The sequence below is a fragment of the Rattus rattus genome, chromosome 1 (genome assembly GCF_011064425.1).
Source record: "Rattus rattus isolate New Zealand chromosome 1, Rrattus_CSIRO_v1, whole genome shotgun sequence".
NCBI classification, from domain to species: Eukaryota; Metazoa; Chordata; class Mammalia; order Rodentia; family Muridae; genus Rattus; species Rattus rattus.
Window position 1 is genome coordinate 250,427,626 of NC_046154.1, and position 27,792 is coordinate 250,455,417.

General features: G+C 50.4%; 1 protein-coding gene across 1 annotated transcript in view; it reads left to right on the forward strand.

Annotated features, from left to right (window-relative positions):
- The first annotated feature begins 4,814 nt into the window (after positions 1–4,814).
- Fam83f (family with sequence similarity 83 member F) overlaps positions 4,815–27,792 on the forward strand; it is a 28,319-nt gene continuing 5,341 nt past the window's right edge. Inside the window, exons 1-4 of the mRNA XM_032918131.1 lie at positions 4,815–5,382; positions 23,376–23,543; positions 23,991–24,112; positions 25,269–25,954. Of these exons, the coding sequence (XP_032774022.1) occupies positions 4,906–5,382; positions 23,376–23,543; positions 23,991–24,112; positions 25,269–25,954 (1,453 nt within the window). The 5' untranslated portion in view covers positions 4,815–4,905. The remainder of the gene's footprint in view (positions 5,383–23,375; positions 23,544–23,990; positions 24,113–25,268; positions 25,955–27,792) is intronic.

Genomic DNA, 27,792 nt, shown 5'->3' on the forward strand with positions numbered 1-27,792 from the left:
CCTCTCTATCTAGTCTCCTCTTCTCAGGCTCTCAAATGAACTTCTGTGGCCAGCTGCTGTGGACCCCAGACCTTCTGCAAAGCACTGACTGCATTTCCACTTCTTGCTTGCCTTCTCTAAGAGTCCCTCCCACTAGGACTTCTCGCCTGTATTTAACTGGCGATGAGACCAAGGCTCAGCAAGGAGAACTCACTTTCCCAGGGACACAGAGCGGCTATCAGGAAAGCTGGATGCCACTCACGTTCTTATTCATCCAACCCCCGAAACACAAACCACAAGAAACCCCACCTGTCCATCAGCCTGGGACTTCTTAGAAATGCAGAACCTCAGGCCTCATTCGAGACTTACCGGATCCAAACCTGTATTTTAACAGCCACTCCTTGCTCAGGTAATTGTCGGGCACTCTAAGTCTTAGAGCATCACTGTAAATCACTTTCTGCCAGTCAAAGTACTAATTCCATCAAACATGTGATCCTGTTTAACCCCTAGGTTAAGAAAGGTCAGCATCATTACCCTGTTGTTCCAGTGCAGAGCAGGCCTCTCATCGATGCTGCTGGTCTCTTCAGTGATTGCCGCCTCTCTTCCAACATGTCCCCTGGCTGTAACACTAAGCTTCTTTTTTTTTTTAAACTTATTTATTTATTATATTATATAAGTACACTGTAGCTGTCTTCAGACACACCAGAAGAGGGCATCAGGTTTCATTATAGATGGTTGTGAGCCACCATGTGGTTGCTGGGATTTGAACTCAGGACCTCTGGAAGAGCAGACAGTGCTCTTAACCACTGATCCATCTCTCCAGCCCCAACACTAAGCTTCTTGGTGCTCTTTTTACCTCTGAACTGTACCTTTTGTACTTCTTTCTGCCCCTTGCTTTTTTTTTTTTTTTTTTTTGTCGTTATAGACTTGTATAAGTCTTATAAGTAACAACCATTCCACAGTCTTGAGATTTCTCCCACCACACTAGGCTCACCAGGTAAGAGCACTGATTTCTCCACAGTCATGAATCTAACCCCCACATGGCAGCTCATAACTGTCTATAACTCCAATCACAGGGTCCAGTACATTCTCCTGGTCTCCAAGGACTCTGCCTGTACAATGTACACGTGCACGCAGACAAAACACCCATACCCACAAAATAATAACATAATTTTAAAACATTTTAAAGAAATTTCCTGTGACAGATACATTAGCCCATTGATTTAAAATTTAGGCTCAGGCAAGTTCTTAGTACACGGACAGAAGTGTCTGTCAAAACACTATATAAAGGGTTGGGATTTAGCTCAGTGGTAGAGCGCTTTGCTAGCAAGCCGCAAGGCCCTGGGTTCGGTCCCCAGCTCCGGAAAAAAAAAAAAAACAAAAAAAAACACTATATAAATGACCTATAGCTCATTGCTAACGCTGCTCCCATCTGAAATCTCTTTAGTCCCTACCATCCTTATTACTATCCACCCTGCTGTCTTCCAGGCTCCTACGAGAACAGACCACTAAACTATGCTTATGGCATTCAACTGCCTTTCTTGTTCAAAGCTCCAGAGTCTTTTTGCATATTTCTCCAAAACTCAACATGGCCAGATTCTTTCCAGCAACAATCCACTCTCAGTACCAGCTTCCATATTACTTTTCTGGTTTGTTTTGTCTTGTTTTGTTTTTGTCTACAAATTGTCACGATAAAGACAATTTATAGAAGGAAGGGTTTATTTGGGCTTAACAGTTCAGAGGGACAAGAGTCCATTGTGGCAGGGACCTGTGGCAGCAATGAGCAGGCCTAGCAGCCAGATCGGGAAGCTGAGAGATCACATCTCAGCCACAACCACAAAGCCGAGAGGGCCATCTGGAAGTAGGGAGAGGTTGTGCGTTCTCAAAGCCCACCCCCAGTAATATACTTCCTCTAGCAAGGCTCTATGTGGTAGTTAGAATGAGTGTCCCCCATAGTCTTAGGCATTTGAAGGCTTGGTTCCTAGTTGGTGATGCTGTTAGGAGAGGTTTAGGAGGTGTGGCCTTGCTAGAGGAGGTGTGACCTTGCTGGGGAGGTGTGACCTTGCTGGAGGAGGTGTGGCCTTGCTGGGGAGGTGTGACCTTGCTGGAGGAGGTGTGGCCTTGCTGGAGGAGGTGTGGCCTTACTGGAGGAGGTGTGTCACTGGGAGAAAGCTCTGAAGGCTTAAACCTTGCATCATTTCTACCTTGATCTATTCCACGTTTTCAGTTAAAGATGAGCCCTCAGCTTCCCGTTCCCGTTGCCAAGCCTTTGCTCTGCCATCATGGACACTAACCCTCTGTAACCACAATTTCAAATAAACTCTTTTATAAGTTGTCTTGGTCATGGTGTTTTACCACAGCAAAATAGAACTAGAAAGCAACACTATATCACACATTCCAAAGGTTTCATAACCTCCCCAAACAGTGCCAATTGAGGACCAAGTGTTTGAATACACATTTTGGGGAGATTCTTAGTCAAACAACCCCAGTAGCCTGATGTTTGCCTTCAATTCATAGCAATCCTCCTGCCTCTGCCCCTCAAGTGCTAAGAATATTTACAATGTGTTTGAGGTCCTGAGCTGAGACTTTCTCTCAAAAACTAAAATACAAAAAAAAACCAAACAAACAAAACAAAACAAAACAAAAACCAAAACAAAACCCTGAGCATGAATTGTACTAGGTACACAGTAAGCATCAAGTAAATGCTCATTAGATCGGTTTCCACCTCTAAGCATGATGGCCTTCTGTGGCAGTAGTGGTTTTATCATTTGAAACAGGGTCTTATCATGTGGCCCAAGCTGGCTTCTAACTCACCATTCTCTGTGGTGGTGGGTGACAGGTGCGTGACATCTGGCTTGCCCGCAGTTACTAACGCACATTTGCTACACTCATGCTGTCCTCCTCAGCTGTGTTAGCCTTGGCTGTCTCTTCCTCCCCTTTACTGCTTCGAGCTCCTCTGCATTCCCTAAGTGGAGAGCCTGGCCTCACAGGGCCTCCAAAGCGAGCAAACGCTCTCCTAACTGATGGTAGACTATGCCTCTAGTACTCTTAGAGTGCAGTGTTACCAGGGGTGAAACCTCCTGATTCTCAAGAGTGGTGAAGAACGTCTGAGGCGACAGGCACCCTTGCTGCTGCTCACCATCCCTAATGCCAGCAGTCACCATTGTCACGAACTCTGTAATTTATTATTTTTTTATTAATTTTTTTAAAACTTGATGTGTATGGATGTTTTGTTTGCACTTATGTCTGTGTACCAGATGCATACCAGGTGCCTGTAGAAGGCAGAAGAGAGTGTCGGAGATGCTCTGGGACTTGAGTTATTGATGGCTGTGTGCCACCATGTAGGCCCCAGGTCCTCTGGGCAAGCATCCAGTGCCCTTAACCATTTCTCCAGTCCCTTCAGACAATCTATTCGCTCATTTTTTTTTCCAAACTGTCAATGATGCTGTGGGGTATAGATCAATGAAAGAGCCCTCTCCTAATTTGCCAAAGTCCTGAGTTTTATCCCAAGCACAGAGGAGGGGGCGGGAGGGGGGGATGAGGAAGGGAGGAAGAAAAGGAGAAAGAAACTGATACAAAGAGAGGGAGGGAGGGAGAGAGAGAGAGAAAGAGCTCTAGAAATGCCCACTGACTCCTTCATACACACCCCCAATAACCCCAATAACCTCTGTTTCTCCACAAGAACAAGCAAAGGAGGCCACACGTAGGGAAAGGACCTCCTACACCACAGAGAGCATAGCAGTTCCTCCGCTTAGCCTCTCCTTTCTCGGGAGATACAGAAAAGCATTTATTTCTAGGCCTCAATTTCCTCGTTTGTGAAATGAGGGGGTTGGACTCATTTCTAAAGCTCCTTCCAGCTCCAAGTCGCTGTGCTACAAAATGAGAGAAATGTGAACCTTCGGTTGCTATGATCTGAAAATATTTTGAATGTAGAGAATCAAAATTGTACAGCAGCACACGAACAAAATAATATGTTAATGACTAAGAAGATTGTATTTAATCCAATGGGAAACAGCAGATCCTCTGGTGGTGGTGTGCACGCGCGTGTCTGTGCTCAGCTTCCTTCCTTGGGCTCAAACATGTATTTTGAATCGCTAATATAGTAATCAGGCCTCTGGCAGCCTATCAGGCCCAAACACACGCACACACCACTTCAAATTAAAATGAGGGGCAAATTCACTGCCGCCTGCTTACATCTTTTCTATTTGGGTGATTCTTTTAGGAGGAAAAAATTTTTGTAGTGACGATGTTGAATTGACAGCCCCTGGAGGCCTCTGATCTCAGAACTGGGACGCGTGGGCGGGAGAACTAGGGATTTCATTAGCATCTTTGCTTTCCCACACCAACTGCCCCCTACACAGTCGGCACACGATCTGGCCCAACAGCATACACACTTGCACCCTGATGGCCGGAGGGGATAAGGATGCTACTAAACCCCACAGGCGTCTGGACTAGAACACGTGCTCTGGGCCTTGCCCGCGGGAAGATGAGGCTGGACCCGCGGGGCTGAATCCGGAGGGTGCTGGATGCATTAAAGGTCAAGTCGCTGACCTTTCCCCGCACCGATAGGTCGCAGCTGGGAGGCGGGCGTGGCTCAAAGGCCGCACGTGGCTCTGACTATAGCCCGGCTCCAAGTTCACTTCCACGCCGGGGATCCGCACCCCAGCCCGGCTAGGTAGGCCAGAGACGAACGGCGTCGGCTGGGCTGCCCGTGAGGTCCCCGCGAGCCTTGCAGAGGCGGCGATCCCTCTCCGCCCGACGGCCGCGCCCGCATCGAGGCCCGCGCCGATTGGCGGACTGGCGATCTCTGGGCGGGCCGGGGCGGACCTCGCGGCCAGGTGAGGCGCCCCGCCCCTCGAGCGCTCCAGGTGCAGCGGTGGGGACAGCAGGATCCGAGCCCGGGGCCCGGGACAGGGCTGGGACGCCATGGCCGAGTCCCAGTTGAGCTGCCTGGACGAGGCGCACGTGAACGAGAAGGTGACCGAGGCACATGCCGCCTTCTACTACTGCGAGAGGCGGCGGGCCGCGCTGGAGGCACTGCTGGGTGGAAGCGAGCAGGCCTACCGCGAACGGGTCAAGAAGGAGCGGCTGCGGGACTTCCTCTCCAGCCAGGAGCGCCAGGCGCTCTGCGCCGCCTGGAGCCCCTACGAGGAAGCGGTCTCCAACAGCCGTGCCAAGGCCAAGGCCAAGGCCAAGTCCCATTCCCAGGCTGAGCCCGGTGAGTCCCTGGCCTACTGGCCAGACCGCTCGGACACTGAAGTGCCCCCACTGGACCTGGGGTGGACGGACTCCAGCTTCTACCGCGGCGTGAGCCGAGTCACGCTCTTCACCCACCCGCCCAAAGAAGAGAAGGCGCCACACCTGAAGCAGGTGGTCAGGCAGATGATCCAGCAGGCCCAGAAGGTAGGCCTCGGCCCCAATCCTGCACCAGTGGGGCCCCCTCCCCGCCCCCCACTCCCCTACCTGGTCTCACTTGCAGGCCACTCTCACCATCCTTTGGGACCCCAGCTTGCCCTCACTTTGTGGAGCTCTAGTGAGCCTTTTGAGAGATGGATGTGAACGTTTGTGGCAAAGCACTGGTCTTTCTTACTACAGTGTCCAGATGCGCTAGCCTTGTGTTGGTACACCTCTGTCACATCCGTCTTCCCTTTGGCAGTGTGACAGTTGTGAGGCCCTGTGCTAAGTTAGCCACTCAATAGGGCTTGATCATGACCTATGACCAGGGATTTATTTACAAGGTGTATTCTTGGCCATTTTCCTATTAGATCTTCACAACCCCGTGAAGTAGGTGGTTGGTAATGACCTTCCCCCCCCCCCCGTGCCAGATGAGCTTTTCTTGGGAGCCTCTCTCCCCAAAACAACCTGGCTTTCCCATTGTCATCCTCTCCTGGGCTGGCTAGAGCAGACTTAAATGAATGAGGAAAGGTATTTTGAGCTCTAGCTGTGACTTGGCCTAGTGTTGGGCGCTCCCACAAGGCACTGGACTCAGCCACTCAGGAGGAGGCTCCTACTTAGCCCATCTGCTCTGCCTGGGTGTCGAAAGAAGATGTTTCCAAGGAGCCTGGTTAGCATACCAGTTGGACAGCTGGCTGTGGGGTAGGTGAAAGACTAATCTTTTCCTCTGTGCCCTTGAGTATTTGGGTAGTTTCCAGGTAAAATGTGGGCTATTGCATCAAATCTGAACTTCAAATAGGCCTTTAGTATCAGTTTATCCCAAACACTACACAGGGCACATTGATACTAGAAGTGACTTTCCATTTACCTAAATTCAGATTTAATGGGACAGCTATCATTTCGCCTTCTAAGCACTGAGAGGGGACAGATAGACTTTTATCCCATGTATTTATTGTGTTTGGAGGTGTCCTGGGACAAATGGATGTCAAAGGACATCTTTGGGGAGTCTCTTCTCTCCTGCTACCATGTATGTGGGTTCTAGGGGTTGAATGCAGGTAGCCAGGGTTGGGGGCAAGCCTGGTAGCCCCAGGCATTTACTCCACCTGCCACTGGGATTTATTAAGCAACATCAACAGCCTTTGCTGCCCGGATCAGAATATGCAACTAGAGGCTTGGGTCTACTGTTCTTACTTAACTTCGTGAGTGTAATTACAGCTGTCTTTATCCTGGAGGCCAAACAAAAAGATGCTAGGACAGTGAGAGCCTCTTCTTCCTGGGAGGTGTGGCCTAGGCGTGGGCCAGAAGGGCTGCCAGAGAAGTTAGCTTTTTCACTGTCCTTTCTTCTACCTTCCCACCAGATAATTGTTCCTTGTCTGACTAAGCTTTCTTTGTGTCCTGCACTCTGCTGAAGAAAAAGGCAAGGTTGAACACACACACACACACACACACACACACACACACACACACACACACACACTAGTGGAAAAGGAAGTGGGTAGCAGCGGACTGTAGGTGGAGTCAAGGGTCAGGACTGATGATGTAATGTTCACTAAACCTTAATTTATTTAGTGCTTGTGACATGTCACCCGTCACCCAATGTGGTTTTGGTCATTTGTTTTAAGAAATTGATATTTAAGCACTTGCCTAGCAAGCGCAAGGCCCTGGGTTCGGTCCCAGCTCCGAAAAAAAAAAAAAAAAAAAAGAAAAAAAAAAAAAATTGATATTTATTGTGATGTGTGATATGGTGTGTATGTGTGTGTGTGTGTGTGTGTGTGTGTGTGTGTGGTGTAGGTAAGTCAGAGGATAACTTGCAGGAATCCATCTCTCCTTTCTCTCAGTGGGAGGTGAGTTGTAGGATTGGAATGGCAGATTAAAAGGAAACCTGACGGGCAGTCTCTCAGTGGAGTACTGAGCAGGAAATGAGAGGGTTTTTTTTTTTCCTTTAAAATGCAAAGCAGTTTGGCTGTTGGGAGCTGAGCCTTGTATATGGCACCATCTTTTATAGAAAGGAAACTGAGGCCCAGAGCAAACCATCACCGCCTAAGCCCTGTCTCATGCTCTGGCCCCTTGTTTTTCACAGTCCCTGGGTAAGACATGTTTTCCTTATCCTTGGAGGAAAAACAGACAAACAAACAAACAACAAAAACCAAGGTGCAGGACAGTTAAGTTCCTAGAACAGTTAAGTTCCTTGCCTAACTTAGTAAACAGTTGAGCTGGAATCCAAACATGGAAGCCCTTGCTCTGAGCCACAGCCCTACCCTACCTAACCTGCTCTCCTTTGTTCTGCTGTGGTGAGATTCTGCACAGAGTTTGAATGGATCTAGTGCAGTCAACAAGCTGCAGTATCCACCCTGTACCCAGGTTAGAAGGCAGAGACTAGGCCCTGCTCCACTGTGCCTTCCATGACCTGTACGGTGGGGTTTTCTTAACGCTTTAAATAAATATTTAACAGAATATTTTGCAATTGTGAGCCAGTTCTGTATGTGCAGATTGACCTGATAACATATTTCCAGAGAGTCTCCTGTGTGCCAGGGCACCAGCTATAAAGATCCAAGCCGTGTGGACTTTGCCCTTCAAGAGTTTGCGTAAACGCTGAGGCTTCTGCTAGAAGGAAAAAGGGAGTTTTGAGGCTGTACCTGGGAGGCTGGCCCCCTGCAGCAGGTGGGTTGCGGGTTTGGAGGGAAGACTGAGAAAAAGACTGGGTGGGCGGTCTCCGCCTTAGAGACTACTGAGCAAGGAAGTGAGAAGTCGCTCTGGCTTCAAAATGCAAAGCAGTTTGATTGGAGGGAGCTGAGTACTCTGTGAGGTGCGGTAGGGGTGTGTACAGGTGAGGAAACTGAGGCACCGAGCAGGAAGGAAGTTTGCTTAGAGGCCACTTGCGTGGTTCTAGAAAGACCCAGATCTCTACCGTGCATTGCAAACATGGCACATCCTGACCACTGCCTGGCCCTGCCCCTGGCTCATCCACCGACCCGGCAAGCATATTTCCTTGGCAATCAAATCAGATTCTCCTCCCTGTTCACCCTGAGGGAGGGAGTTTCCCTGGTTTCCCGGGAGTGTCTGGCAGCCTGGAGCCTGGGTTAGACTGAGAGACAGTTTGTGTGCTGAGATCTCTTAGCCTTGGAGGGAAGGCAGTCTACCCGGGTGCTAGGGGTTCTGGGTTTTATTTCATTTAATCCTCAGAATAATCTTACAAGGTGCTACTATTTTTGTTCCCAAAAGACAGATAAAGAGGGAGTTGACCAGGAAAGAGAAAGGGAAATGGGAAATGGACCCTAAGAGCGGCACTTTGAAAACACAATTTTGCCTTTGTTTCCAGCACTCTTGAGGCAGAGACAGGCAGATCTCTGAGTTCGAGGCCAGCCTGGTCTACAGAGAGAGTTCCAGGACAGCCAGGGCTACACAGAAAAACCCTGTCTCCAAAAAAAAAAAGAAAAGAAAAGAAAAGAAAGAAAGAAAAGAAAAGAAAAGAAAAAATCAACAACAAAACACAGTTTTGGTTTGAGGAGGAAGGCCCAGGTGTAAAACCAGTGAAGGCACAGGTCAGTATGGCGAGGTCCCTGTACATGGGAAAAAGCCTCCGAACGGGTTAAGCTTTAACTAGCCACTCTCTGGGCCTCTGCAAATGACAGAAAAGCATTTCCCAGCTGTGCTGGTACCCAGCCTTCACAGATCCAGCTGTGTTTGCTTGTGGGGTGGTTTCTGCTGTTTTTCCACCTTGAAAGATCTGCTTATTCTAGCATCATTAAGATGTCCTTTGTCTACTTAAACTCTAAGCCTTTTAGGAACCCTGGCCTGTGCCGTGCTAACAAGGAAGACCAGGGCAAGCTGCTATTGCTTGGGCAGCTTGGACATTCAGGGAGCTTCCTACAGCAAGACCCCTTGGAGAACTGGGAAGTCAGAGTAAGAGGAACAGACAACCTCAGTCCGGGCTGGCCATGTGGAGGGCCTTGCACTCCTCTGATCATGAAGGTCTCCTGTGTGCTAAATGTGCATTAGTGGAAAAGAGGTGGATGAGACATGCCCCTGCTCTAAAGTAGCAATAGTCTGCTAATCCATCCTTACAATTCAGTATGACAAATGCTTGAGAGAAGGTGTGGCAGGGGAGACGTTAGTCCCACCCCCAAGCCAAGTTAGCAAAGGCTCTTTGAAGTTGTCTGAACGCCTGATCTAGCAGGAAGGGTGAGGTGGCACCAAGCCCCTGCCTGTCCTTAGGACCAGTGGGATCCATCTGACTCCTGACCCCCATATTCCCAGGTCCCACATTCCAAATACACCAGCTTCTCACTACTCCATGAACAGCTTGATTTCCTTGGTTCTACTGTAAGGCAGACATTATTCTCTTGTCACAGAGGAACCCTGAGGTACAAAAGAATGAAGTAGACTAAGGCTGAGAAGACCTGAAGAGAGGCTCCAAAGCACAAGATGTGGTAGATGAAGCGACTTTGGCCAGACAGGCGTTGGGAGGCAAGGGTGAACACCTGGAATGCAGTGCCCAAGGAGTTTGGCAAAGTCTTGGCCATGTCACCGAGAGACCTGGTTTTTCAAGGGAACGGTTATCTTCCGTGGCCATCAGTCTCCAGCCACATTCAGCAAATGGTACCAAGTTGAGTGCCTTCTCTGCACCAGGTTCTGTGCCAGTGATTGACATACATAGAAGTAGATGTTGTCACTCCCTGGGGAGGGGAGGTGGCAGTCATCTCCCTGCCTGTGGTTAAAGTACTTACCAGGCAAGCATAAGGACCAGAGTTCAGATCACCAGAACCCAGTAAACGTGGGTGACTGTAGTGTAAGTTTCAATCAAAGAAGGAGACAGGTAATCCCAGAGCAAACTGGTTAGCAAGATTAGCATTGGACACGCCCTGAGTGCAATTGAGAGACCTTGTCTCAAAGAATCAAGTTGGAAGAGCTGTCAAGCATGATTCCCAACATGCACATACATGTGCACCCACACACATGTGTGCTAATATACATGCACACCAGATAGGTGTGAAAACTGAAAAAGGAAAGGGAAACTTTCATAGTGTTTACGATTGTAGAGTTGGATAATACATACGCTCGCTCACTTTCACCGTACTCATCACTGGTCTTTTTCTAGCTCCCTTTGTCTCATCCTTCTCCCTTTCTACCTCAGCAGGGCAATGGATTAGCTGAACTGCCCCTCTCCCACACTTTTCAAAACAACCGGGACGCTCTCTGTAGCTCAAGTTGTATTACTACATAGTACAAGCTAGCCTCAAACCTGCAATGATCCTTCCACATCGGCCTCCTCAGTATAGGCGTGTGTCACCGTGCCCAAGCCTGAGCTGCTCAGAGAAGCTAATTTAAATGCACAGAGCCAAAGGCAGCCTCTCCGAGCAGCCCAGGGGTCTGCAATTCACATGTATTCTCCCCTCTCAACTCTTCTGCCCTCCCACAAGTGACTAGTCTGCATGACCATTGTCTCAAACACACGTGAGCAGTTCTGGGGTCCTTGTCCCAGGCGAGCTTATGGGTAGCAGCCCTGATACAGTTCTAGCTCCACAGCCTCTGCTCTGGTTCTTGCCCTGGCTTGTCTGGGCTTCCCCTGACATCTCTAGGCACTTTGTCTATGGAGTTTTAAGTCTGTCTCTGCGCTCAGTCACTGCTTTGGGGAGCTGAGATCTCTGAATAATGGAGCCCAACCCTCAGGACAGTGACCAAAGGCAGGCTTTGGAGTTGAAGGGACTTATCTTCTGTCTTGATCCAGTCATCCTCTTAGGAGCTGGTCTTCTTTGGATGAATCTCTTCCCACTTGAGTCTGCTGACCAATAAAATAGATGGGACAGTGTCTAGGTTTTTAGAGACTTTAGGAAAGGAGGGGTCGTCTGTGGAAGCTAAGCTTACCAGCAGCAGACATGTTAATTGTCCTGATAAATGGCTGCTTCTTTGTGTGAGCAGGAAAGGGGAGCTGCACTGGGAGTTGTGAGCCTCGGCCTGAGGCTCTGGGGAGAGGCATTCTCTGTTTCTGTATAGAAACTCAGCACCTGCTAGGCAATCCCCCTCTTAGTGTACCTGTTGGCCATGCTTTGATGAAGGTAGAGGAAGATGGCCGTCAGCCTGTGGCACCCAAACCCTTAGGCTGGAATCCCTTTGGACTCTCCTATGAGTAGGGAGTAACACAAAAGCATGGAAACATCCACCCCGCCCCACCCCGCCTCCTAAACGGGGAAGAGAAAGTTTACTTGAGGTACACTGGAAAGGCCTGACTACCTTCATGGGCTCAGCCAGAGTCTAGCAGCAGTCCCCAGATCCTTTGACTATAGGGACCTCCAGCTTCCGGGGAGAGGAGCCACCAGCTGGAAGTGAACTAGGCTGCTAAGCTGACTGTAGCTTGGTCCCTTTCTCTCTTTGGGGAGGGTGGGTTAGCCTCTTAGAAATCTTACACTGTGGATTCCTAAAATTCTGACAAAAGTGTGTGCCCTTCCACTAGTCCCAGAGTAGAGCATAGGAAGTGGGGCTTTAGTACACATTCATGATCTCTGGGATTCCTGGTTGTAAAGCAGGGTCTGTTGGGCAGAGATCTCAGAGAATCCAAGCCATCACCAGAGAAAGGCATCTGATGCTGGAAGCCAGGATGGGGAGAACCCTCATCCTTGCTCACTCTAGCTGCCTCTTTTACTTGCTTGACCCAGGGCAAATTACTTAACTTAGCTGGGCCTCTATCTCTGCATCTATAACATGGGGGTAATTTTTGCTGTGATGTTTTCAAGGTTGTACTAAGAATCACCACAAGGACTGTGTCTTGAGAAGAGTGAGTGATACAGGCAGACAAAGGGATTTCTGTGAGGCAAGGTTAAAACTGCTGAGAAAGGAGAGAGCCTGTTTCCCTTAACCCTGAGGCTCATGGGACATTTGAGGTTCCAAGACCAAATCCTCACCCAGACGTGTCTGTCCTTGGGCAAGTGCACGTTATTCTTGGGAACTGTACTTTGTACTTTCTCTTCCCTCTGGAACTTCCAGAAACATTCAAAATGTATTTGTCATCAGTATACTTTGCCAGTCCGATCCTGGAGGCTTGTAAACTGGCTTTGGAGACAGACAAGTCCGTGACTGTTAGCTGCCCTGATCTGGGCTGAGTCAGGGAGAGAAGGCAGTGTCGGGGCAGGTAACACAGGCATAGCATAGGGCGTGTGAGTAGAGTCCATATCGTCCTCTTTGGGGACGTAGCCCCTGGTCTTGTGGTTTCTCTAAAAGGCAAGGACCCTTTTAGGAATTCCCATACTAACGCCCCTCCCCCTCCACATTCTCAGCCCTCGGGATGCTGCCCCCGTTTGGCTGGCTGCTGGCCAGCCCTTCCTCCTCATGGAGTGTACAAAGCCGAGCCTGTTCTGGGGCTAGCCGCCAATCTGAGCTGGGAGAAAGCAGGGAAAGAACAGAGGTCTTGCAGGGCTGACTGCCTGCCCTGGCTCCTGGCACTGACTAGCATACCCTAGGTACCCCCTACCCCAACTCCTCAGGTACACTGAGCAGTCAGCCTTACTTGGAGCTCTGGCTTTCTCCAGATTTCCCTTTCCTTCTCTGAACTCCATGGAGTCCTCACTTGCTAATGATCCCAGAATCTTAGCTCTGGAAGAGGGCCGATGGCTTTCTAATGATCAGTGTCTTTGGCCCAGCTTCCTGATGATCTGTACTCTCACCCTGGATACTGTTTGCTGGCTGGCCATCGTTGTGCTGGGCACGTGGGAGGCTCTGGATAAGTCAGTCTCTCTCTCTCTCTCTCTCTCTCTCTCTCTCTCTCTCTCTCTCTCTCTCTCTCTCTCTCTCAGTTGTGTGGTGGGTTAGAAGGTGAGACCAGGACTCCTCCTTTCTGTGGCTCCTGGAGGGCAGAGTGGGGAAGACTTTAGCTTCTCCTCCCAAGGGGTTTTCACTGTCCAGAGAATCCCCCATTGGCACTGCCACTCAGTGTGTCTTATTATGTGCCAGTTACCAGAAATTGACAGGTGAATTAAATGTGAGTCTTGCCTAGGTCTCTAATGGGTGAGGCCGAAAGAAGATACAGTGAGGAATGGCATGTGGGGATGGTATTGATAGCTATTATTTATTGGGTACTTAAGCTAGATATTTGGTTTTTGCAATGCTGAAGATCCAGCCCGGGGCTGTGTGTGCTGGGAACAAGCTTCACTCACTAAACTACATCTCCAGCCCAACAGCCCTTTAGACTGTGCAGTAACAGTCCAGCAATTGACTATTTCATAGCTGAGGGAACGGAGGGTCAGAGAGGATGAGGTCACACTGCTGGTCAGTAGTGGAGCCAGATGGTAACTGACATGAGCCTGAGACTAGGCTTGCCTGTGTCTACTGAGTTCCCAGTGAGCCGAGGCTCACTGAAGCCTAAGTCAGCTGTTTGTGCAGGACAGGGCAGGCGGTGGGTGGGCTGTGTGTAAGGCTGAAGGCCTTGAGCACTGTGAGTTGACAGCTCCCCTCCAAGTTTATGGCCTGACTGCCTTCACCTGCCAGCCCCTCCCCGAGTCTACCCCCTTACTCCAGTCAGACATCTCCCTTTACACACCCCATCTCTCTGGGGAAGCCCTCCCAAGGCCATATCACCTGACAGTGGCCTCAGATCACTCCTGCTGCTTCTCAGAACCTTCCAGGCCAACCTTCACCTGTTGGCCCACTCTGGCAGGTCCATCAGGAAGCACCTTATCAGGCATTTCTTGAGATGTGCCAGCTCTCCCTGCCTAGCCAGCTCTCCCTGCCTAGCTCCCTGTGCCTAGCTCTCCCTGCCCTGTTCCCTGTGCCTAGCTCTCCTGCCTAGCTCCCTGTGCCTAGCTCTCCTGCCCCTGGCTCCCTGTGCCTAGCTCTCCCTGCCTAGCTCCCCTGCCCTAGCTCTCCCTGCCTGGCTCCCTATGCCTGCTCTCCTGCCTGGCTCCTGTGCCTAGCTCTCCCTGCCTAGCTCCCTGTGCCTAGCTCTCCCTGCCTAGCTCCCTGCGCCTAGCTCTCCCTGCCTAGCTCCCTGTGCCTAGCTCTCCGTGCCTTGCACAGGGCCTCCGGTACAAGGACATAACCTAGACTAGTGGATGATCCGAAAACTCGTTTGTGTATCTTCATTGGATTTTTTTTTTAGTAGCTGATTTATCTTCCTAATTATGTTTGGCTTTAAGCTAATGTTAAAATGAGCTTGCATTAGATCATTTTCACTAATTAACACCAACTTAGTGCAGGGGAAGTCATCCCAGAAGCATGCCTTGGGGCAGAGGAAAGCTGGCCTAAGATCCTAGGCAGAATTGCTGCACTCAACGTCCCAGCAGGTCACGTGTGCTCCATGGTGGGTGAATGAGTTGGTCTCGCTCATGTGGGTATATACATTCCCTAGAAAGCCAGCTTGCGTGTCCCCTTGTGTCAGTATAGATGCCATAGGGTTAGATGAGTAGGAAGTGAGTTCCAGCAGTGAGCTCCACCCTGCAGGAGCACAGACAGGGCTCTGCACTTGAGGCTGAAGAGTCTGGAGAGGAAGTGGCCTGCCTGGGCACAGTTGGCTTCCTGTGTCTGCCAGTGCAACCAGGGGGCCTCCTGTTTAATGATGCCTAATTAGTGAGCCCAAAACATTGTAACATGGCTCCAGACAGCTGGAAGCTGAGGCCGACAAAGCTCCGGAGTCCCACTGGTGGGGTGGCGGCAGCCTGGCAGCCACACAGGGAACAGGGCCTTGTTGAAAGCCTGGCTTTGGTTCTGCCTTCTTGGTGGGTAGAATTCGGCCCAAACCACATCCTCCGCTCCAGAGGGAATCCCCTGTGTGGAGATCCCCCGCTTAGCACGTTTGCTTTGTGCACATGGAAACACCAGCATGCTGACAGGCATAGGCCGGGCAGACATGCACCCAAGGGAAGCTGCATACTGCACTGGGGACGAGGGACAGAGAATGGTCCTGGAACAGCCTCTGTAAGGGCCAAACAGGGACTTGGATGGAGCAGGATTGTCACCACATGGACAGAGTGTTGATAGGCTGACTTGAGGTATAATGTCCCTAGCCTGCTCCAGTGAGTGGAGAGCAGAATCATCTCTGTGAACTTATTGTGGTGGTGGGGAGGGGGCGGGGGGTGGAGAACAAGCTTGCTGTGGCTACAGGAAGTGTGGAATACCTTCAGCCAGTCTGAGGGACTATGGCTTGCTTCTGTAGGCAGTTGGGGGCCCTGGAGTAGTTGGGTCAAGATAGGGCACAATTCGGTTGTTTTATAAGAACCACGTGCAGGGAGGGAGAATGACCAGGACAGGGTAAGCTAGTATCCAGTTAGTCAATGCTGAGAACTTGGTGTGTCAGACCCCATCAAGGAGGAAGGGCAGAGGGAGGCCCTCTAGGGCAGATACCATACGCAATTCTGTCCAGACAGTATTGCATTTCTTTTCTAAGGACCATGAAATAGCCACATTTTCCAGATGGGTGTCAGAGAAATTAAGCAATGTGTCTCTATCTCACAGCCGATATGCAGCTCCCACTTCCGAAGCCTGTCTTCCCTACTGTAGTTCTGGACTATGGAGATTTAGGCCAGGGTGGAAGGAAACAAAAGAGGTTGTGGTTTAGGTTGGGGAGTGCTCTTGTGTGAGGTCCTGCAGCCTGAATCCCTTCCTCCTGGGGCTAGCGTGGTTGTCTCTACCACCTCTATACGTGGCTGCCCTAGGTTACGTAAATGGTCAAAGCTGCTCCTCACTCAGGTGGAGCCTTCTGCAGTGTTGGTGACCAGAGTGCTTTCCACTTGAGGAGAACCATTTCCGCACTCTGGAAGCTTCTTAACTGTGCAGTGAGCTCTACAGGCTCTGGGCATGCACACACACACACACCAGAAGAGCCCTGTGAAGATGTGTCCTTCTCCTTTAACAATGAGTAAATGGCCCAAAGCCACACAGCAGAAAGGCTTCCTGCCTTGGGGTTATATATTCTCTTCCAAACACCAGCCTTCACTCTGGGCAATCCACCCACTTTGCACTCAAACCACGTGTGGGAGGGGAAGGGTGCTGATCTGATGTATTTTTCTTGGGACCCAGGTATCATAATCTTTGGGTCATGGAATCCACATTCTGAACAGCACCCTCTCCCATCCCCTCCCATCCTGGGCATGGCTCCCAGTGATTCTTTACTTGCTAAAAGCTGGTAACTCTGAATGCTGCCCTGTAAACTTTGACTTCTTGAGAGATAGCACAGAACAGGATTCCACAGTCAAAGGTGTTTGAGTACAGGCTATTTGGTCAGACGAAGCCAGCATGGCCCTCAGCAGTGGGAAGGGAGGGGAACGGCTGCTCTCTGAACCCTAACAAACCAACCTCCCACCCATGTAGAATAACCAGACTGGTGGCTATTCTGGGAGGCAGCAGCTGGACCTGTTTGCCCAGGTTCTGCCTGTCTTAACCAGAAGGCTAAAGGTGTGGGGAGTTAGCCTGATAGTGAAGTGAACTTAATGATGCCGCCTAACTGCACAGGTCATCTTGGAAGTTCAGTCAGGATCTTATCCAAACTCACAACAGTCCTGCAAGGCAGGCATGTGGGCTGAAAGGTGAGCCCCAGGTTCAGACAGGGCTAAAGCACCCCCAGCTCTTTTCTCGTCCTCCACCAAGAGAAGTGGCTTTCACCAGCATACATCTGAGTCAGCAGCTGGTTGGTTTCCCTCTGTGGGGAAACGGCAATGATTGTGATCTTACAGGTACCTGCATCTATGCCTGCCCACGGAGCAGAGCCTTTATTCCATATCATGTGAGCTGGGGAAGCTTGGGGGAGAATTGTGTTATCTGTCTCTACCCACAGTCTCCATTGGCATCCTGGATCTGTGTTCCCTCAGGTGACTAGGTTCTGTAGCTCGTTATGTCCATATGCCCTGTGGGTAACAACTCCTAATACAGAAAAACCCCGAGCCTGGGGTCAGAACCCTGAGCTTTTTAGTCCCAGTTTTTAGTCCCTCTGGATGACTTGAACATTGCAACTGGGCTAATTGCCATCTGATTCTCTCCGTGACTCTCAGAGAGTCTTGAGTTTGAAATATTTCTGAACGTAGGGGTCAAATACAGTGGCACCCTGCATGTGGACAGGGTCAAGCAGCTTCATGGGGGCGAGCATGCAAATGCTCACACTCCTGACCTCGCGTGCTGTCTTAGAGAAAAGGCTGCCTTTTGGAGTTGCACAAAGGCACTTGCTGTGTGTGCTGGGGAAGGCCCTGCCTCCTGGCCTGGTTTCCATGATGTAGGAGCTCTGCCCCTTGGATAGGTATTGTTCTGAGTTAGGGCTGGGTCCTCCTTCAGGGTCTTTGGTGAGCAGGGTGAAAGCAGAGCCAGCAGGCTTGTGAGCGGCTGCTGAGCCTAAGCATCGTCCTCTCTGCCCCTGAGGAAGAACTGCAGCCAAACCACCTCACCAAAATCTTACTCCGTGTCTTTCCCTCGCGCCTTGTTGTTGATGAAATGAAGAGCACTGCAAAGCTGAAGCCACGCACACCGATAGAGACATCGCCATTTAGATATGGAGAATAGCCTGTCCGAGCTCTTTGCAAAGGTAGAAATTCTGAAAGGAATCTGCTGGCGCTTGCTGTCAGAAGCCCAGTCTGAGAGGGGACAGAGAGATGACAGACAGATATTACACTGGAGTGCCCGGAGCCTTTTGTTGTTTGCTTAGAATACAGATGGGCAGGCAGCAGAGTATGGTTAACATTTCCGAGAGGAGGGACTCAGGAAATTCTTGGAGGTTTGGAAGCTGCATAGATGCTTCATTGGTTATGAAAGGTTCAGAAACAGAAGAAGCTGAGCTGTGTGACATCACACACTCTGGGGGACATTTACTTACTTGTCTATCGCTGGAAATACTTGGTTTTCATCCCTGGGGTAATGCTGCTGGGACCAGCAAGTAAACACCGAAGATGCTGTTAATCCCCTAAAGTGCCACAATGCAGTGCCCCAGCTGTCTCGTGCAACAGAGAGGTCCCAGGTTACGGTTACCGTAGGCCCTTCTGAATGACCCGGAACAGATGGCAGAGGTGAGCTCCACTAATGGGCTCTGCTGATGCCAGGACTCTTAAAAGTTTGAACCCTTTGAAGGTAATGGGACCAACTGGTTAATCAGCCTTGTTTTAGACCATGGGGGAATCAGAGGGCAGAGGGGACAGAAGGGACCGGCCACAAAGCTATTCCAGAAGTTAAACAAGAGACAGAGGGTCCTGTGCTAGGGTAAAAGTATTCACGAAAACACCAAGAGGTTAGTGACCCAGAAGAGGGTTCATGGAGCACCATGAGGCTGAGGACTGATAGGATTTGATCCATGGGGAGGAAAAGCCAGACCTGGCTTCGTCTGTGACTGGAAGTATGTTGAATTTGGAAGTGCCCGTGGAGCAGGCTAGGGGCTATGTCCCAGCAGCCAGCAGCTCTGTGTGTGTGAACATCTGTCAGAGCCTTCTGTAGCCTGGGTCATCTAAACATACAGGGGCCGCAGGGCAAGGCAGAACCCTCCTCATCTCTTCTCTGATGGCAATTAAGGAAAGAAGCTGGAAAGCTAGAGGAGTCGTTAAAGTTGAATGGCAGAGAGAAGGGCATCCCAGGGCTCCCTAACACCCTCCCTCCCACTCCTCCTCCCTCTCCCCCGCCCCGCCCCGCTGCCTGGGCAGGCTATCAAAGGAGGAGATGATGAGCTATGGAAACACCCCATGAGGAGTCCTGCAGCATCAGAGCCTCTTTGCCAGCATGCCTGCGACAGCTTCTAAACAACTGCCAGCTCGAATTAACCTCTCTCTCTGCTGCGTCGTGCTTCGGTAGGTAACCAGGTGAAGGCTGCTGAATGCAGCGCCAGCCAGAAGGGGCTGTGATTTTCTCTCCTGACCAAATCTGTTTCCCTGATTCTGGGTCTGTTGTAAATATTTTATTTTACTTTATTTTTAAATTACGTTTATTTATTTGTTGATTTTTGTCAACCTCAACCTCTGTCTTCACCGGAAGCCTTGACATTAGACTTGGCATAGAGAATCTGGGCACATTCAGTGCTGCAGGGGAGGGGTCGGGAGTTGGTTTTCCGGGGTTTGATGCTGAGGATAAATGTCAAGCAGGGGCCCTCTGAGACCAGAGCACAGGGTGATTATCACCCCTCCACAACTAGATTGCCAGAGTCAGTGCACAATTGATTTTTTCCCTACTCCAGATATTTCATTGTTTAATTGGTAGTGACGCAGATGGCTGACTCTCACCAGGGTGTCTAAGACCCAGCCTCCTGCAAGCTAGTCCTCGGGACTTTCTGTCTTTCACATTCTCAGGTGGTGGCCAGCAGCCCTGGGTGGCACGAAATGACTCTTTGGTGGACACTGGAAACAGTTTAGAAATGAGAGAGAACAGTGGACTGTGGCCTCAGTCAGCACTGGCATGAGAAGGAGGCGTTCTCTCTGTCTACCTTTACGTGGGTTCTGGGTTCAAACTCAGGCCACCAAGATTGTGTCCACTCTCTGAGGGACCATGCACCTCCTCCGCAAAGGCCACCGTACCCTTCCCTTACACACCCACACCAGACTGTGTCAGTCCCACTGGGGGCTTGGGCATCTGTTTTGACTGGTTGGCCTTGTAAGCAAAAGAACTGACATATTCCATAGTTCTACTATGTATACATACAGTCTACATAGTAGACTACTGTTATCAGTCCATCAAAGGCCCTCTCCCATTCCCCTCCCTCATTTCTTCCTCATCCCTCTCTCCTGTGCTCAGTATAAGTCCTTGGACATGTTTATATCCTAGAAAAATATGCAGTATCATAAGACTACTCATATTGGGGTTGGGGATTTAGCTCAGTGGTAGAGCACTTGCCTAGCAAGCGCAAGGCCCTGAGTTCAGTCCCCAGCTCCGAAGGAAAAAAAAAAAAGAAAAAGAAAAAAAAAAAGACTACTCATATTAGGCTATAGATTTTGCCACAACATTTTGAATCTGTATATTGAGACGGTGCCTCTTGTAGACTAGGCTGTCCTGCAACTTGCTTTGTAGCGAAGGATGACCTTGAATCTCCTGTGTGCATCCTAAGGCTGGAATTACAGAAATGAGCCACCATTCTTTTGAGAAGAACTATCTGGAGAGATGGCTCAGCGGGTAAGGACACCTTGCTTCTGCTCTTGCAGAAGACTTGGGTTCTGTTCCCAGCACCCACATCAGACTTCACAAGCGCCTGTAACTCCAGTTCCAGAAGATCCTGGGCTCTGGCCGACTTCCTCCTGCACTTGTATGGATGTGGTGCACATTTAGATCCACACAGATATGAATAAAATAAGTCTTAGGAAAGAGTTAAGGTCTGAACTTGGAGCCCATTCACTGCCTCAGTCAGCGATGGGAACGCCCTGCCCTACACCTCTTTCTTATCTTCTCCCAAAGAAAGACATTGAAATTGTTGCCAATTCTTTGATTCCCAAGGGGAGCAGAGAGTGTCTGTTTCCCTCTTCCTTTATAGACCTGTGCTGAGATCCAAGAGGTTGCCCGGGTGCTTGGCCTGGTGTGGTTCTACTGTCTCATAGCCCACACTTGAGTCTAGACAGTTCTCCCAGCACACCTGGCTCATGCCGCACTGCTCCTTAGATCTCCACCATATCTGAGGTTAATTCTTCTTTTCATTCTGCCTTTTGTTTGTATCTCTCCCGTCTGTTAGTCTCTCTCTGATATTTGTCTGACTTTAGTCCTCTCTAGGAATAGGTTTTTTTGGTGTTTCTAAGATATCATGCAGCAGTGAAAAGTGGTCTAAGGACAGACGGCCCTGCTTCTTGCTTTGCCATGTATTACCTTGGGCATGTTCTTGGATCCTGTGCATTTACTTTCCTTGATTTCAAAGTGGGAATCACAGTCCCTCCCAACACAGTGGTTGTGAAGAATCAGATTAGAAAAGTTCCCCATGAGTGCTCTGGAAGTATTTTAGTACCCCCATCCTCAGCCTGCATTAGTCAGGGTTTTCCAGAGAAGCAGAATCTGCTCTCTCTCTCTCTCTCTCTCTCTCTCTCTCTCTCTCTCTCTCTCTCTCTCTCTCTCTGTGTGTGTGTGTGTGTGTGTCTTTGTGTCTGTGTCTCTGTCTGTCTGTCTTTGTCTGTCTGTCTGTCTTTGTATGTTTGTGACTGTGCCGACCATGCTGACGACGTTGCCGCCTGATTCTTGCCTCCACTTTCCAAGTGCTAGTGTTACAGACATGCACCACACCTGGCTACAGAGATTACTTTTTAAACTAAAGTCTACAACCTCCAGGTAAGCAAGGGGGAGAAAGCTAGCGGGGAGTCGTAGTCCAAGTTCAGAGGCGTGAGGCTTGCAGAATTTCTTCCTGTTCATGAGAAGTCAGTCTTTGTCTAGGAAGGCCTTGGACTGATTGGAGATGCCCCCCCCACCCAATAGAAGAGAGTCTGCTGGGGTTGGGGATTTAACTCAGCGGTAGAGCGCTTGCCTAGCAAGCACAGGCCCTGGGCTCGGTCCCCAGCTCCGGAAAAAAAAAAAAAAAAAAAAAAAGAGAGTCTGCTTATTTGAAGCCCAAAATATACCGTCATAGAAACATCCAGAATGGTATTACACCAAATATCTGCTCTCTGTGGCCCAGCCAAGTTCATGTAAGTTAAGGACCATGGTGCTTCGTGTGTCTTTGCTGGAGCTGTGCCTTTTGTCAAAAATTTTCACGGTGTGGGTTCCTCAAAGCAAGAAAGGCACATTCTCTCTCTGCTCTGCTGGGGTGCTCCTTGCCAGGGGGCCCAGCCAAGTTCCCCACTTAGTCCTCACCTGTCCCCTCCCTAGGACATCCTAATGGCTGCAGTGCTTGTTTTATTCCCCCCCTGCCTGGCTGGAAGCAGTGCCTGCCTCTCTCCCTGCACATCACTTGTCACTTGTGCAAGTCTTAAGGCCTTTATCTCCTTCACCTTTCGCTGTAGTTACTGTGTATAAGTGTCTTATCATCCGTGTAGCAATTGTAACTTATCAGTCTCTAGATCCTCACCGTGCCTGTGGGGGCCCAGTCACCACCCTGTGGATGTTAATGATTGGCAAATGAAAGACCTAGGGAGGGCAGTAAGTGATATTGAGTGAAGTGGGGGAACAGGGAGGCCTCAAGGCTGACTCATGGTGAGCTGCAGTGTGATGATGCTGACACGCAGTGACAGAGTTGTAGGTGAGAGAAGCCCAGCATGGCTCCCAGTGTTAATATGTGTGTTGAGTCATCAACACACTGAGGTAGGTGCCATGGTTAGCTCCACTTTTCTGCCAAGGAGTCTGTGGTGCTGATGAGCCAGGTATGGAGTTGGCCCGGCTGAAGAGTCTGTGTGTTTAAAGTACTGTGGCTGAGCACTTACTCTGTACTAGGCTGTGTAGCATCTCACCCGCCTTGTCTCTGTTCCTCATGGCAAACGTATAAAGTACCAGGCATCTCCACTTTGCAGATGAGGAAGAAGGCTTACTGAGTCTAGTGTCTTGCCCAAGGTTATATAAATAGAAAGAGGTGAGTCTAGGGTCTACAGTGTTAGGAGCCCACAGGAAAACCCTTAGGGCTGGGATGGGGGATGGCTTGGGCAGAAAAATGGAAGCAGCTCGTTAGGTCTTCCCTGGGGCAAAAACGTACCTCTGCTTCAAGAGACAAAGCAAGGATGTTTTTTGTGAGGGTCCTGAGCACTGTTCTTAGTTTGATGATGGGTTGAGGGGGCTGGGACATGCTGAACATCAGAGGTCAGGGGTACCTGGCCAACTCTGGGTCTACCAGTGACAGCGTTGGAGACATCCAAGACTCCGCCCAGCTGCTGGGAGATAGAGTGCCCAGGCCTGCTGTCCATGCAGATCTAGGCCGATGGATCCCTTGCACCTCTGCCATAGCATCTCCTCACATCGGCTCTTTCCCTGGAGTAGCGGGGGCAGTTCTTTCCAGACTCCCAGTCCTCTTCTGATATGGCTTTTGAAGAGTTCTGGAAATTTCCAGAGCAGGCTGGGGTTCATCCGGAATGAAGTTCCTGCAGCAGAACCTACTGGGCAGGCGTGTCTCAGAACATGTGTCAGTCACAACATGTCTCAGCACCACCTTCTCTGCCCAGGTCATTGCTGTGGTCATGGACCTTTTCACTGATGGGGATATATTCCAAGACATTGTGGATGCTGCCTCTAAGCGCCGGGTCCCTGTATACATCATCCTGGATGAGGGTGGAGTGAAATTCTTTTTGGAGATGTGTCAGGGCCTAGAGCTCGCAGACTTCCGCATTCGGGTGAGTTCACCACTGGGACAGGTTGTGGGCCCTCCTCCTGCCTCCTCCCAAGCTCAGGGGCTCAGACTGAAGTTCAAGATCCCAATATTTTTCCTTCTATGTGAAGCCAAGATTCAGGACCTTGTAACTGCCTAATTATATATCCTAAATGTTGCCCTAGAGCTGCTGAGGCTGAAGGAGGCAGCTGGGCCCAGCCCTGGGGCGGTCCGTCCGTAGAATCACTGACTTCACTGCTAGGTTCACCACAAGGCTGTAGCTCTCTGTGGGAAACTTCAAGCAAGAACTCTCTTGTTCAAAATAAAATATGTAAAGCTAAAGCAAGCAGAGACTTTTGGAAAGACTCAGGCAGTAGTAAGGGTCTATGGACCCCTCCCAAAGCAAGGCCTTGGTACGGAGCCCTGAGGCCTCCCTAAACAGGGCGATACGTCTTTCTCCTCTTCTCAACAGAACATCCGTGTCCGCTCTGTGACAGGAGTTGGGTTCTACATGCCCATGGGGAAGATCAAGGGGACGCTCTCATCAAAGTTCCTGATGGTCGATGGGGACAAAGTAGCCACCGGATCTTACAGGTCTGTTGGGCCGTGTCAAGGGAGGGCCCAGGGGACCTGTGTTCATGGTAGTTGTTAATCGGGAACATGCTAGCCTGGAGCTTCCATGGTTGTGTGTTTTAAGAGGCCAGTTCCTTTCCTCAGACTTTCTGTTGACAGATTAGTTATTCCAGATGGAGGATCAACTCTTCTAGGCATTACGCATTGCTGGCTTGTTGTGTTTCTCTGGCAGCCGGTTGGTTGTACTTTGAGGCTGGTTTTTGGGTGCGATAAGCAAGAAGTAGAAAGGACAAGATCTGGGAAAGAGATGTAAGATGTTGTCTTAGTTACTTTTCTATTCCTGTGACCAAACACCATGACCAAGGTGACTTAAAAGAAAGCTTTAGTTTGGGGGCTCATGGATCCAGAGGGTTAGAGTTCATGACCATCATAGCAGGAATACGGTAGCAGGCATGGTGCTGGATCTTACATCCACACACACGTGGCAAAGACAGTGAAGTGGGAATAACATGGGTTTTTGAAACTTCAAAGCCCATCCACAGTGGCACACCTCCTACAAGAAGGCCACAGTCCTAATTAAGCATTCAAACAGACGAGGCTATGGGGACCATTTTTATTCCAACTGCTACAGATGTGGCACAGAGAGATGACTCCAGAATTTGAATTGAAAAACAAAGTACCAGGTACACGAGAACCTGTGTATGAGTCATCTCTCCCCTCTGAAAACGTGAAAAACAAGGTGAGTCTGGAGCACATGGTGGCAATGAGTGGATGATCTGAGCCAAAGTATGAGTTTCGCAGATGCTGTGCACTCTGGGAGCGATCAGCGAGCTAACAGATGCAGTTTGGTCCGTGTGCATTGCGTGTGTCTGTACCAGGCATGAATTGCTGGCTATTTCATTATGAACCCCCGGCGGCATGGTCTACCTTAGGTCCTATGAGCCGCATTGTACAGGACAGGGTAGATGTGGATCCGGTCTGACTTCTCAAGCCCCATGGGAAGGAAAGGAAAGGAGAATTTAACCTGGTGAAAGGAGAATGGTCCAGTGTGAGGGCAAGAGGCACCTTTCCCCAGATACCAGGCAGTGCGCCCACGGGGCAGGGAGTGTTGAAGGAGCTACTGCTGGGACACTGGAGAGGTCTGGGCCCATCCATGTCTCTGTTTTTCTATCCCCAGCTTTACCTGGAGCTCCTCCTATGTGGACAGGAATCTCCTCTTGCTCCTGACAGGACAGAACGTGGAGCCCTTTGACATAGAGTTCCGGGAGCTGTATGCCATCTCTGAGGAAGTAAACTTGCACCAGCACCTGGGCCTGGCAGGAAGGATTGGCCTCAACTACTCCTCCACTGTAGCTCGAAAGCTTATCAACCCCAAGTATGCCTTAGTGGCAGGCACCCGCCCTCCTCCAGGAGAAATGATGCGTTGGGCGGCCCAGCAGCAGCGGGATGCTGGTGGCAACCCAGAGGGACAGGAGGAGGGCAGTGGCGGTGGTGAGTCTGCCCGGCGTCTGGAGAGCTTTCTGAATGACCTGGTCACAGTAGAGCAGGTTTTGCCCACAGTGGACCCCATTATCCCAAGATTGCCGAAACCTAATGATGGCAAGACAACCTCTTATGCACACACAGACCTGAGGCACAAATCCCGAGAGGCACTCCCCCAGAATGGCAAGGGAGAAGCTGCCAATGGAGAGGCCACCCCAGCCAAGGAGAGCAGACGCTTCAGCAGCAGGTTCTTCAGCCGTCGAGTAAAGAGGCCCACAGTGCACAACAACATGGCCGGCTCCCCTTCCACTGAGACTTTTACTGATGTGGAGTTTCAGCTGGGAAAGAGGCACAATGAGGGTTCCATGGCCAATATATCAGGTGAGCTCCTGGCCACACGCATGGCCCTTACGGACTGTCTGCCTCCCAGCTACAGGTACAGTTTGCTGGCAGGAAGCAGAAAGGTGCTCCTGGGTCAGAAGGGCCTCCATTCCTGGTCTCTCTGATCACTGAACCTGGTGACCCAGGGCAAGTCACTGCAGGTCGCAGTTTCAGATTCCCGGCCTCTCTGAGGGAAGAGTGATATGTGGCTTGCTTAGTGTTGAGCACAGCAGTGGGCATAGGATGGCCTTCAAGGACTCTTAACCTCCATGGTTTTCAGATCACCTTCATGGGATCTCAGGAAAAGAAGGAAGTGTGACAAGTGTTTCTGTTATAAATAGAGTCCAGGGCTCTTTCTGGCCACCCTATTCCTTGCTGTCATCAGGACCTGATCAAGTCAGACATACCTCAGCTTTGCCTGGTCCGACTGTTGCCCTGACTCAGCTTCCCAGTGTCTGTGGTAATCCTTAGAACTGTTTTCCCCATGTCTGTTTGAAAAGTGGATTTGCCCTCTGGGAGAGATTGGTGATGTGGTGACATCTTTTCTAACCATCTCTCTGGGATCTGCTTGAAGTCCTGTCTTTTTTCTCTTTCTCCGGAGCAGCCTGTTAGGATCTTCGGGAGTCTGGCAGTGACAGCATCCCCCAGTTAGAAGGACTCTGTTGGGATGTTTCCTTTATGGCTTTGCAGTGATTAGAAGTGAGCTTCCTGGCTGGCCCACTGTGAGAATCCTGACTGTGGATTGTCTGTCCTGAGCAGCCCAGGGGCTCCCAGGATGCAGGTACTCAGGGGTCTGGTTTGACCCAGTCAGGGACCTAAAGCAGGAAAAGCCCCACTTTCCTCCTGGTTAGAAGTGCGTCATGTCATCATGTCCTGTTGCACCCAGGGGTATGGCTGCCTTTTAGAGCAGGTCTGGGGCTCTCTAGGATGTGACACAGGATGAGCACCAGAGCACCCCTTCCTGGCTCCAGTGGGCCCACACTTTCTGAGCAGTGAGGCAGGCCAGGTTCTGCACGGGTACTTCCCTTCCCCTCACCCGCACAATGCCTGAGTCAAGAGGCAGGTGGAGACTGGGGGAAGCACATTCAGTGCAGGACATGGAAAATGACTGTAAGCCGGATTCAAAGCCAGGCCTGGACCTCTTCCTGTCAGAGGAGGAGTGGTTGGTCCCTCATTCCCATTCCCCTTGGGCCTCCCTGGCTCCCCAGCACCAGATGCTGACGTGCTGGGCCTCTTATTTGGAAGGAGGGTTGCCATGGTGAACACCTGGCAAGAAAGAGGAGGGGGTGAGCCCAACCACAAAGGGGCTGCTTCCCAACTCCTGACAGAAGTGAGGTGGAAGCATTCTCTTCCCTTGCCCCTCACCCTGAGGTACTGTTTCCATAGAAACGCAAAGCCTATTGTCTTGTCCCTTCCTGCTGCCTCTGGTGTCAGATTCCCCTGCTTAGATGACTGGGCAGTTAGAGTTTGCCACTGCTGCCTGTCTCTGAGCATTTGTACGTGGTGCTCTGGAGCCAACAAGCAGACCCACTGTGTGTGCAGTTTCAGGAGCCCCAGCTCCACAGCACCTCGCCCCCTGAGCAGAAGTGGCTGGCACAACATAGGAAAGTCTGAAGTGTGTCCAGCGTCATCCCTGGGGAGAACATAGAGGTGGCAACGTGCGCGCGCATGCGCGCACACACACACACACACACACACACACACACACACACACACACCCTGCCACCCTCATCATGGCCCTGAAATCCCAGCTCTCTAAGACCTCTAGCCCCTGTTTCATTCTTGCTCAAAGGCAGAGTTTCTCCTCCCAAAGGCCCTTCCTACACTTTTTCTACCCC